At 52.3% G+C, this 12,859-nt stretch overlaps 3 protein-coding genes across 3 annotated transcripts; 1 reads left to right on the top strand and 2 right to left on the bottom strand.

Annotated features, from left to right (window-relative positions):
• Positions 1 to 288: 288 nt before the first annotated feature.
• Positions 289 to 1,535, bottom strand: POX_g09122 (uncharacterized protein; the record flags this gene model as incomplete). Its single annotated transcript, XM_050117883.1, has 2 exons — positions 289 to 1,013; positions 1,163 to 1,535. 2 exons carry the CDS (start codon positions 1,533 to 1,535, stop codon positions 289 to 291), a joined length of 1,098 nt encoding a protein of 365 aa, XP_049966027.1.
• Positions 1,536 to 3,499: 1,964 nt separating this feature from the next.
• Positions 3,500 to 8,815, top strand: POX_g09121 (Phospholipase D1; the record flags this gene model as incomplete). Its single annotated transcript, XM_050117882.1, has 1 exon — positions 3,500 to 8,815. One exon carries the CDS (start codon positions 3,500 to 3,502, stop codon positions 8,813 to 8,815), a length of 5,316 nt encoding a protein of 1,771 aa, XP_049966026.1.
• A 1,072-nt stretch (positions 8,816 to 9,887) lies between these two features.
• Positions 9,888 to 11,657, bottom strand: POX_g09120 (uncharacterized protein; the record flags this gene model as incomplete). Its single annotated transcript, XM_050117881.1, has 1 exon — positions 9,888 to 11,657. The coding sequence occupies one exon, from the start codon at positions 11,655 to 11,657 to the stop codon at positions 9,888 to 9,890; it is 1,770 nt and encodes a 589-aa protein (XP_049966025.1).
• Between the last annotated feature and the right edge of the window lie 1,202 nt (positions 11,658 to 12,859).

The raw sequence follows: 12,859 nt of genomic DNA, 5'->3' as shown, positions 1-12,859 counted from the left end.
CACCCTCACGCGAATCTGATACACTCGGACCGACCTCATCGGCTCATATGGCGCCTTTCTATTTGCCCCGAGTCGAGCGCCAGTTTACGATCTGCAATCTGCAGTTCGTCACAGCTCATCCGTAACTTTGGAACATGGGAGAGTGCGTACGCCTTGTCCCCGGTTTCTGCATGTTCATGACGATCCTTGCTAAGCGTATTCACGACTTCCAAGGCAATGGATCAACTAATCTATTCAACCTCATGCACATCCTTGGCCGCACAAGCTTTACCCGTTCATCCCGATCCATCAAATCTTGGACTCGCGCACTGAACCTCTCCGGTCTCGAGTCTCGGAGCTTGTCGCCAGCGTTTCACTAACAAACCGAACCGCCTCATCGACCATCTTTGGCGTGACCTCATGACCCGCCGACTTATCGATAATATCCTCAAAAGTCACGCCCCCATCACCAAACCATCCATCCGCCGCAACCGCTTTCTTAAACCACGTCAAAAAGGCCTCGCCCCGATGATACGGCACCAATTTATCCACTCCACCCGATAGATTCAAGATCCTCTTCCCAGCCAACAGACGAGTCAATAATGGTCGTAGCTCCTTCTTTTGCTCCTCCGACGGCTCAGGCAAGGCCTTTTCGCTCTCGCGAGGTAGCCCCGTTGAAGTCGCATCCATACCACTCAGCATCAAACTGGCAGGATCGTATCTCTTGACAGTATCCACAAATGATGTAGGGAAGGCCTCGGAACCGAGAATCTCAGCGCCGGGGGGGTCGCTCTTGGTCCAAGATGGCAATTTGGACAGTCGGGCTCGGTCAGTCATGAGATTGAGATAGTCGGGACATCCGATGATCACGACGCCGGCGCTTACGCGCGGTTCATGTAAAAGGCAGCTCCAGGCGGCGTGTCCGCCGAGTGAGACGCCCAGGACCAGATTCTCGGTGATTTGGTGTTCGCCGTTGGGGAAGGTGAATGCGGCCAGGTAGTCCATTAACAGCGAAGTATCGCGTGCCGTGCCCTCTGAAAATACAAGTTAGTCAGATATATACACCCCATTGAAAAGAAGTCTCGTCGGCCTTTTCTCCCACCAATCCTCCTTAAGCGCTCCTGTTTTTCCCACTGGCTTGTCTCGTCCCCTGGTCAATGAAAGAGACCTTGTTCACACTTACGAAAGATGGAAAACATATCCTGCGCATGTCGCGGATTCCCCTGTCTCCACGCCTCATTTGCCAATGGATCCACCATTCTTGCGCCATGATTTCGCTGATCGAACGACACGGCAATCAACCCTTTCGCCGCCGCGGGGGTCTGGATCTTCCTATTCCAATCATTGATGGTCGCCTCCGCAATACCGGTCATGCGCGCCTGGGTGGCCAGACGAGGGTGCAGAAGCCATAAGCAGGCGACATTTTTGGTTTGAGATCGAAGTTCATCGAGACCGTAGACTGTGACCGAGATGCCGGCGATGTTGTACACTTTCTGCGAGATCGGGGTAGGTTTGGGGCGACCGGCGGAGTCGTAAGATTTCAATGGGTCTGTCATTGCGAGAGCAGTGCTGTGGTGTTTGAATTGAGGGATGATGTGAACAGGATGGTAAGGAGGAAAGTAGGAAATGCTTTCGTGAGTGTCGTTGAGAAAGTCGGTACTTCTTCGAAAGTGGCCCCGTTGGTCAAAATGGCGGGGGGGGAATTGCCCGCTCTGGCCTCGGACTGCCGGACGGCGCAAAAAGATGCCGAGGCGATCCACGCTTTTGAGTGCCGAACGAAATTGGACAGGCAATTTGGAAGCTCTGCGCTCGCAGGGCGTACGGTACAATCGATTCAACACTTCAGATCTATTTCCCTTTGATGGCTCATCTTTTAAGGCTACCTAAAGACCTGAATATATAATTCTGATGCACGACGTTTGTGCAGTGAACCAAAATATCCAGGCCAGCCACTTTTACCTACGGATACAGTCCGTATATGTACATGCTATGCTTACTTAACTCATCGTCTGCCCAGGACCTAGAACCCTATTCTTCATTCCATGAATGCGAATGCCGACCTCGCTAGTTGCACTCGGATGTTCCTCGTATTTCCTGAATCTAGTGTGATGGGTACCTACTACCTACTAGTGTGCTACACTCCACCCTCGTGCAGTCTTCATCGACATTCCAGATATGGAAACTGATAGTCACTGAAGACATTCTGCGGAGGTAAATCTTTCGATTCTCTCAACTTAATCGGCGGATAGGTGTTTGGATGGTGGGATTTCTCTTTTCACCTTTCCTTGCTGCAGCAAAGTATTCCTGACTCAATACAATATGCAAATTTGTCTATACGCTTTGCTGGCCTGTACATTTTGAGTAAGTGCTCACTACTTATGTACTACCTTTCAGATAATGGACTACTCTGAAAGCATCCGGGTGAACCTGATTGGATAAGTACCAATGCTGAAGATATATCTGGCAAGGCTCCACTTTGCTCAATCTACCTAACAAGAAAGGGATTTGCCATTTTTATTATCCGGTCTCAAGTACATGTGTCAAGAAGAAGTTGTAGTGTATATTGATGTAATTCTTTCTCTCCTTTTTTTGTCATTAAGGAACCCTGTACAAGCGAGAGCATGATATACCATCTGGTTTATAGAAGTGGGTAGCTTTAGTGTGCCGGGTTTAATGCGACGAGGATCCATGTTCTTGTTCCTGGAAATAAGCAGCTTCCTCGGCTCAGCCGGATTCTCCACCGTCGCGCAGCCATTCTCATGTCAACCACACGACTTTGGTAGAAACCTGCGACAGTGCTCGTAGGAGGTTCGATCATTATGCATATGCCACATGGTACATACAGTATGCATTCTGTAACTGCGAATGTACTGAGACATGAAGTAATAAAATGCGATGGGCAGTTGGGAGTATTATACCAATGAAGATACTGTAAATGGATGTATTCTGTTGTGCAGGCCTGAAAAATTTGGTCCTTGCTCAACGGCGCGCATCTTTCGTGGAAGAATCGTGGATTTCTTTTTACGAAGATCTTGAGGTATCCCTACCAACTCTCATTCATTTGGACAATTGGAGAATAACCCCCCCTTTTTTTGGGTCATTTTTTTTTTTAAATAAACTCTTTTCCATTTTTCTTATGGGCTTGGGCCTGGGTTTCAACAGGTACCTAAACCACCCACTTCGGGGCCTGGCTTGGCGGGTCTTCTCCAGTCGGAGTGACTGAATGGGGCGGAGCGGCTCCACTGCGGTCGCCAACTGATTCGAACCATCTGAGCGATTACCAACACTCCGAGCGGACTCCTGAAGCGCCTTCACGCGTGCGGGCCATGCCTTTTTTGCTCTTCACCCCTGTCATCACTCACTACTTGTTCAAGTCTAGAATGACAGCCACATAAACCAGTCATTTCAACTTCGGGTATCCGTTGATCCCAGACCTCCATTCGCAGTTCCCCTCTCCTCCTCCCCCCCCTCTCTCGGTGGAAACCTTGGTCTCCCAACGTCTCCTCGAGCTCTCACCAAGATGGCCATACCTCAACCGTCGCCATCTCCAGAGCAGGCGAGAGAGGATAAGGGTGAAAGTGAGAAGACGGTCAATCCTGGTACAGAATCGGTATCCAATGGCCCAAAGCTGGCTTCACCCTTTCCATCGCCCACAGATGCCTCTCGCCTCGCGTTCCTTAAACAGCAACATCCGCCGGCGGATGCTGCAGAAAATGGTACAAATCCAGATGGTCGGGAAACGTCCTCACTCAGAGGAGCTGTTGATGTCCACGAGGAGACCCAGCAGCCTCTCACGCCTGGACTGAACGGTCCCCCCAGCAATCATCCCTCCCCGCGCAGTCGGCAGCCGAACAATGACAAAGCCTCGTCGGTGAATCACAGTAATCAACAACCTTCGCTGACCGGACTTTCGCCGTCGTCTCGTTCACCGAGTGTCCAGTTCCGGGACACCGATAATGAAGCTCCCGACGCAAATACACCACAAGGGCCGTCCCGACCCTCTTCGATGCACGGTGAAGATGGAGAGCAAACACGGGGCAGGTCATTCATGACAAGACTCAAGTCGCTGGCCGGATCTCAGCCATTCACGTCGCATTCCAGGTCCGCCAGCGGAGCGACCATTGGGGACTTTCGACCGGTACAAGCAGATATGATGACCCCGGGCTCGGAGCGTGGTGAATTTCGGTTCCCTGCAACCTTGGCCGAGGAAGGAAGCGACGTGGATGCCGATGCAGAGGAAAGTGGTGGTGAACAGCAGTCTGGACTTCCGAAGCGGAAGCGATATCTACGCCGTCGCCGACAAACAGACGAGGAAATTGGAAATCGCACCGCGCCCACAACACCCAAAGCTACCCGCCGACCATCCTTCCACTTTTCGTCCTCCTTTGCACCATTTGAGAACTATCGGACCAATCTGTTCCCGCGCAGAGCCAGTGCCAATGATTTTACCCCTCAACCTCGCGAGGGTGTCTCTGAAGATGAGGGTCGGGCTCAGCTCAGCCGGCGCAAAATGACCAGCCGTGGCTTCTCGTACATGGGCCGACAACAAAATAATGGCACTCAGGATGATCAGTATCGACCAAGCCAACTTAGACGCATGACGGGACTAGGGGGCCCCTCGGAAAACAATGAGAGCTTGGCAGCCACATGGAGACGTCATCGAAACGAGCGAGGCACTAGTGCGAGTGCGCAGCGTTGGAAACAGATTAAAGCTGGTCTCAAACTGATTGGCCAACGGCGCAGACCTGAAAATGCCGTCGATACGAAAAAGTCCGCAGAACTGCTCGCCGAATTGTCGTCCGCGGTGCCCGCCGCCTTGATCTTGGCCAGTGCGTTCCAACGTGACGAACATGGGAGCAAGCGCATTCCAATTCTTCTCGAACAACTGAAAGTACGTGTCACGGACAGCCGGATCGACGCTCACTCTGGTGACCGGCACCTGGTTTTCCGCATTGAATTGGAGTACGGAAGCGGCATGACACGCATGAAGTGGATCATCTTCCGCACCCTGAGGGATTTTGCCAACTTGCATCTAAAGTACAAGCTGCATCTGGGAACGCAAAAATACATTCAATTGCGTACAAGCGAGAACAGTCCTAGTATTCCTCGCTTTCCTCGAAGTGCTTTCCCTTACATGCGTGGCGTGCGTGGACTGGAGAGCGAATTCGAAGACGAGGAGGAAGATGGTGCCTACGAGACCGAGGCGATGAGCGGGCCTGAAAGAAACTCAAAAAAGAAAGGCAAAGGTCCGCAAACTCCGCGCAGACCATCTCAGGGTCTATTGCGAAGAAAGTCAAGTATCGCTAATCAGGAAGGCGAGGCTGCCGGTGGACCTGCATCTACCCTCGATGGAGCTGGTGGGCGGCGCGAAACGTACCCCGAGAGACAGCGAAAGAAGCTCGAACTGTACCTCCAGAAGATGATTCGCTTTTTGATTTTCCGTGCAGATAGCAATCGCCTCTGCAAATTCCTCGAGCTCTCAGCGCTGGGTGTACGTCTGGCCGCTGAAGGCAGCTACCACGGCAAAGAAGGGTTCCTCATCATTCAGTCTTCTAAGGGTCTGGACTTCCGTCGCGCTCTGACACCGTCGCTAGTCAAAAAGCGACATTGGCCCAAGTGGTTCCTTGTTCGCCACAGCTATGTCGTTTGCGTGGATTCCCCCGAGGAGATGAACATCTATGATGTCTTCTTGATTGACTCCTATTTCAAGATGCAAACGCAGAAGATCAGCCTCCGGAACCAAAAGGCGAAAGATCTGGCGAAGACAGCCAAGGATTCTGCCCGGCACCCCCAGCACCACACCCTTCGCCTTGAAAATTCGGAGCGCAAGTTGAAGTTGCTGGCTCGCAATGAGCGTCAGTTGCTGCAGTTTGAGGAATCAATCCGTTTCATGGCTGAGAACACGCCCTGGATGCAGCCAAATCGATTCGACAGCTTTGCCCCTGTGCGCCAAAAGTGCTTTGCGCAATGGCTGGTCGACGGCCGCGACCACATGTGGGTGGTATCTCGAGCCATCAACCAAGCCAAGGATGTCATTTACATCCACGATTGGTGGCTGAGTCCGGAACTGTACATGCGCCGTCCTGCGGCGATCAGTCAGAAGTGGCGTCTCGATCGTTTGTTACAGAAGAAAGCGCGCGAGGGTGTCAAGGTCTTTGTGATCATGTACCGCAACATCAACTCTGCCATTCCTATTGATTCGGAATACTCCAAGTTCTCGCTCCTCGAACTCCACCCGAACATCTTTGTACAAAGATCTCCCAACCAGTTCCGCCAAAATACCTTCTTCTGGGCACACCACGAGAAGCTCTGTCTCATTGACCACACCCTGGCTTTCGTGGGAGGAATCGACCTATGTTTCGGTCGCTGGGATACGCCTCAGCATTCTCTCACCGACGACAAGCCAACGGGTTTTGAAAGTACAGACATGCCCAAGGACGCAGATCATTGTCAGCTGTGGCCCGGCAAGGATTACTCGAATCCTCGCATTCAAGACTTCTACGACCTGGACAAGCCCTACGAGGAGATGTACGACCGCTCCGTGGTGCCGCGTATGCCGTGGCATGACATCTCGATGCACGTTGTTGGCCAGCCCGCTCGGGACTTGACCCGTCACTTTGTCCAGCGCTGGAACTACATCCTCCGCCAGCGGAAGCCGACTCGTCCCACACCTTTCTTGCTTCCCCCTCCTGACTTCAATCCGGCTGGCCTGGAAGCCCTGGGCCTGGATGGCACCTGTGAAGTTCAGATCCTGCGCTCCAGCAGTATGTGGTCCACAGGTACTCCTGATGTTGTCGAGCATAGTATCATGAACGCCTATGTGAAACTGATTGAGGAATCCGAGCATTTCGTCTACATTGAGAATCAATTTTTCATCAGTACCTGTGAGATCGACGGTAGAAAGATTGAGAATCTGATTGGCGACGCTCTGGTGGAGAGAATCGTTCGCGCGGCCAAGAACGAGGAAGCATGGCGTGCCGTGATTGTGATTCCGCTGATTCCAGGTTTCCAGAATACTGTGGACAGTGAGGGTGGTACGAGTGTGCGCCTGATTATGCAGTGCCAATACCGTAGTATCTGCCGTGGCGAGACGTCCATCTTCGGACGTCTCCGTGCGCTCGGCATCGAGCCCGAGGACTACATTCAATTCTTCAGTCTGCGAGCTTGGGGCAAGATTGGTCCTCAGAAGCAGTTGGTCACCGAACAACTCTACATTCACGCCAAGTGCATGGTCGTGGACGACCGCGCGGCTATTATTGGATCGGCGAACATCAACGAGCGATCGATGCTGGGCTCCCGTGATTCCGAAGTTGCCGCCATTGTTCGTGATACGGACATGATCTCCTCCACCATGGCTGGCAAGCCCTACCTCGTGGGTCGATTCCCACACACCCTGCGCATGCGTTTGATGCGCGAGCACATTGGTATCGACGTTGACGAGCTTTTGGAGCATGACTTCTCAACCGAAGAGGAACTGCGCAAGATCCAAGTGGCCGAGGAAGGCCCCCAGCCAGCCAAGGGGCGAGAGCGTCGCGAGTCAGAATCGTCTATTCTTGAACGGCAGGATGAGCGGGAAATGATGGAGCGTCGTCATCGTGTCCAAGACGAGTTCTTGTCTCGCTCGGAGAATCTGCACAGCTTCAATCACGACGTCGACTGGGAGCAGGGCAACAATCCCAACTTGAAGAGCAATCGACGTCTTACTGCTGACCCCCGTGTGACGGACAACACAGATCACAAGAAAGACGTTGATGGCGACGGTGCTGATCATTTGACGGATGCGCAGAAGGCTGGACTGGGAGTCGGTCGTGATTCTCAAATGACACCTGATGGTAAGGAGTATCTGCTCTCGCCCATTGCGTCAGAAGGCAAGGGGACTCTCGAGCAACCGAAGCACGTTCCCAGCCGTAAATCGTCGCAGGCCACACCGGCCCACAATGACGGCAAGCCCAGTGTGACATTTGACACCAACCGTGACTCCGATCCCAGCACCAACTCGGAAAGTCCCGGCCGTGACCTCGGTAGTGGTGCCAGTGGTTTGGGGGTGTCCAAGGAAACGCAGGACGATTCCACGTATGGCAACCCATATGTTCCCAATCTGAAGCGCATCTACATCGACAAGGATTGCATGAGAGATCCCGTGAACGATGCCTTTTATCTGGACACGTGGCAAGCCCTGGCGGAGAAGAATACGAAGATCTACCGCTCTGTCTTCCGATGCATGCCAGATAGCGAGGTCAAGAGCTGGAAGGAATACAAGGAGTATGCCGCTTATGGTGAGCGCTTCGCAGAGATGCAGAACCAGCAGGCCGGCAAGCCTACCGCCACGTCCGCTCAACAGAGACAGACCGGTTCTTCCAGTATGGGTGGCAATGTCAACGGCTCAACTCAGCCCCTAACCAGTGTCAAGTCAGAAGGATCCGCCAGCGAAGTCAAGAGTCCTCAGACGATCGACGAGAAGGCGGAAATATTCAAGGGCGACACCCAGGGGGCCAAGAAAGACGAGCTTGCGTCGCCGGACACCATGTCACCCACAGACGAAAAGGCAGCAGTCAAGACTCAGTCCGAACCTCAACTACCCTCCACCCTTGCAAGTGAGGACCATCGTGCGGCCGAGGACCCAGAGAAACCTCGTGTTGCCGCAGGTCATGTCGATTACTCCGAGGCTATCAACTTGAACTCGACTTCACAATCTCGCCGGCGCCGGAGACGCGCTACGACCATCGGATCCAAGGGTGGAATCCACGGATCGGATGAAGTCCTGGACAAGGGACGAGCCGAAGACCTCTTGAATAAGATCCAGGGCCATTTGATTATGTGGCCGTACGACTGGTAAGTCTTTTTGGATTCGCAATTATGCTTGATCACGACACTCTTTACTGAGTCGCTGCTAACCCTTTGCGTCTCATCACTCTAGGCTGGAGAAAGAAGAACAAGGTGGAAACTGGCTGTACGCCTTGGACCAGATCTCGCCCCTTGAAATTTAGTAAGCATCTTTCCCTCTCCCCTCGCCTCTGGTCAGATGCATTGATCATGTGTGCATTCATTACTTGATTCCTGACTGACACCTCTCAGCAACTGATGTTCTCATCCTGTCATGATTCCATACCCGAACTTGTACGACAAAGTGGCGCATCGCATCGCATAAGGAGCCCATGGTACAACAGCCCTAACTCTGGCCTCATCTTTCCCGTCGATATTCCCATTTTTTTTTGTCTCGAGATCTCTCCATAACAACTACATTACTATCCTCGATTCGCATCACATATATGCATTGTTTCATCTTGATGTTTCCATCCACGGTTGGAGGCCATCAATTGTCCAATTCCTCTTCCCCTTTCACTTCCCCCTCGCTCTCCCCCCGTCTTGAAATGTGGTTTATCTTTGTTTTCTCCCCCCTCTCTTACTCCCTTTCAAACGAAGGGAATGTCGTGGGCTGGAACTGCCCCCAAGGCACAATTGCTAATTTGCATTGTTTTGTTCCTTGGATTGTGGCACCTGCATAGCTTTGTGATATTGTGTGGGCGGGCATCTCTTTCTTTGTTTCTCTATTACACCCTGTGTTCTGGCTACGACTTGTTTGGCTGTTGGTCAAGGGCTGGATTTGAAATTTTAAGCTCTTTGATATAGATAATAATATTTTTTTTCTTTCCTTCTCCCCCTCATTGAATTCCTACTGGGAAAACCATTGGGGGAGGGATTGCAAGAGATGCAGAATGGTGATATGTGTATGGACGTATAGTGTAGATAATACATGATAGACATACCGTGTGGAAGAGACGAGTAGAAGAGGAGGGGGGTATCATAATGACAATTCACAAAATCGAGGGAAATGGTATGGGTGAAAAACGTGGTGCAGATTCCCGACAGAAAGGAGAGAGAGGGGGGGGGGGGGGGAAACAAAGCTCTTAGCAACCATCATCTTTGACAATTCCCTCCCTAATTCTCTCCAGTCCATCAAATCTAGCCCGCAACGCCATTCCCAAGATGGTGGAATTGGAATTCTTAGAACCAGGACCAGATGCAGACCCAGGTCCAGATCTATTATATTCCCACATATCACAACCCTTCTGCAACTGCTCATACGCGTCGGCGAAGGCACTCTGAATTTGAGCCGTGCGCGTACACGATCGACTCAGATCATTCATGTAATGGGTGGGATCTTGCACGCAGAGTCGTCGACTTGCGGAGAAGTTACCGCGCGCGGCGGCTGTGCGTTTGGCGGCGAGCAGGGAGCGTTGACCGCGTAAAGCGGCGGGGATTTCAACGTGGGTGGATGGGGTGGGCTTGGTGCTGGAGTGGTTTATTTTTGGCCTTGTCAAGGACGAAGAGGGAGGAGGAGTGGTGACAGAAATGGTTTTAGCGTTGAAAAAGCCAGGAGGATCGACCGCGACTCCGGTGGTTCTAAAATCAATGTCTCGGCCGTAGAGTTTGAGAAAGGCGAGGAATTGATCGCCGAGGCGGTGCGGGCCGGGAAATCGACCGTGGTGAAGTTTGGAGAATGCGACCAGGAGCATGAGGAGGGCGTCGGGGCTGATTCCCGCTTCTGTGCGTGTGCGTGTGTCTGTGTCTGTCTTCGCGCGAGGAGATCCAAAGAGACCGCGGGCTTCGAGAAGGATGCGCGCGCTGGTGTACAGCGGTGCCAGAGAGGGGTATTCGACGAGATAGTCTTGAATATACTCGGTCAGGGCGGGGATATCCTCACCGCAATAAAATTGCAGTAACAGGCCTGTTGGACGGTGACGAGCCTCCAGGACAAGACTAGGCCACCGAGACAAGTAGACCGAGTCCGGTTCTTTTTGATCTCGTTGTTGTGATGGAGATCGATGATCGAATTGAAATGCCGGGATCTCTCGTAACTTTTGCTCCACCCGACGCAGCAGAGTCAGATGCGCGTCCCGGATCTGTGGTCGGTTCGGACTCGGCCGGCGAGCCCGGTCCCAGGATCGGGAGCTGTCTTTGAAAGGAAGGAGGAAATCGAGATCTGAATGCGCCAGCGCCAGGCCTGTACGTCGAGACCCGATGAGGAGAGGAGTGGAGGGAACCACAGACTCCAACAAGGAAGAAATCTCCCCGCCGAGTCGTGTAATCGTTCCCTGTTCTGCTGGGGTGGGGCTCAGGTAGCGATGCAGTGCATGGATTTCGGCATCCAGATATGCAGAGGCATCGCTGTGTGTGCCCGGCCCAGACACCCCTCTGGTTGCCGGTACATAGCGCAACCATGGCAGTTGACCTACGCGACCAGAGTCCACTGCTCCCACCGAGTGAATGGCATGATCCTCGGGCCGGGGGTGTGCTGCACTATTGAATTCTGGGGTTTGTTTCCGTGAGCGAGACCGTGACCGCCTGGTGGCCGTTGTCACCGGGATTGCCGTCGTTGGCGTCTGATCAGACGAGGCTGGTTCGGTAATCTCCGCTGGTAGCTCTGATTGTGGAGATGGTGGTTGATACCCTGCCCGATTCTCCGGTGGGATGTAGGGCCGAAACAGGCCCGGGGGATCATGTCGAGGGTAGACTTTGCGGATCAGACGGGCGCGATTTGAGGCGCGATGGGCGTCCAAGGTCTTGCGCAGACTGTCGGTAAAGATATCGTCATTTTGAGAAGAGAGCGACTGGGACTGAGTTCGACGGACAAGCTGAGAGGAGAGTCGAGCAGATTGGGTAGGTGACAGGCGCATCGCCAGAGAGAAAGAAGACGTTCCAGGAAGGTCAAGAGAAAGACTGTTTCTGAGGGCTAAATCACTTGGACGGCATGTTGATCGCAAAATAGGGAAAAAAGATAAGAAGATTGAAGTTGGATAAACGATAAGCGGGTGTGCAGGACAAACTACAGACGTCACATGAGCTTAGAAGGCCCAATGTATACAGAAAAGACGCTAGTCCCTTTTGGGGGGGGGGTCTGCAAGATCTATACGCCTGAGGCTCTTCAGGCCTGCAACATTGACTCGACGGGGCCCTTTCTTGGCGTGTCAATTGATCGGATCCAGTTGGATCTGCAGTGGAGCAGACACAGCTGGTTTTGAGGCTGCCAAAATCAGGAACTGCCGTGACAGACGTTGTACGGAACAAGACAAATGACTTCAGTCACTGGTCATGAAGCCCAGAGATGTGATATAAGGAGAGAATCTTTCTATATAAAATGCTTGAGTGTGTCTGATTGGGTATGTGCCTTTTCGTAGTCAGGATTGTCATGTTTGACGTGATGAACACATAATCCACCACTATACTTAGGTAGTGGGTTGTAGCTCTATTACTTTGCTAGTACTGTAGTTACCTAAAGGATCCATCATGGATATGGTCAGTCTTACCTGTGAACACTAAGGTTGGTGAAGATGACTTTCCCCTGACACAGTAGAAGGACATGGTCGGCTCTGGTCCACCATGATCATTCGTCCTTCCAGGATAGTCGTCCTCTTCTACCGTCAACAACCAAAGTCCCGCATCTGCTCACGAGTCCACCGGTTCATTCGATGAGGTTCTACCTCAGTCCGCCGGGCCCTAGTGATCATTTATATTTAGCTCGAATTCCAAAATCTCCTCCCCTGAGGGTTCAGGTGTTTGAGAGAGGATGATGATTTGCTGAACCCGGCCCATTACTGTCTGTAGACGGGTGTGCGGACTCTACTGATTTGATCTCATGAATTCCATGAATTCAAGTACTTAGTAGTTACGTACTCAGGTAGAGAGGTACCTCGCAGTCACCGCGAAACATAGCTTTTCGATCATGTACCAGACACTTGCCAGACCCGTCTAGATCGGTCCGCAGCAATCAACCCTTTTTCCTCTGTCATGTCTCCTTCTATCTCCTGGTCTTTACTCTGTTGTCTAGAAGCTTCGACTCTTCCGCCTTCCACTTTCCTCCTTCACATCCCCCACTCGT

Source organism: Penicillium oxalicum, chromosome VII, assembly GCF_001723175.1.
Source record: "Penicillium oxalicum strain HP7-1 chromosome VII, whole genome shotgun sequence".
Lineage (NCBI taxonomy): Eukaryota > Fungi > Ascomycota > Eurotiomycetes > Eurotiales > Aspergillaceae > Penicillium > Penicillium oxalicum.
Note: the sequence above shows the minus strand (reverse complement) of the source record. Positions and strands in the feature narration are given on the sequence as shown.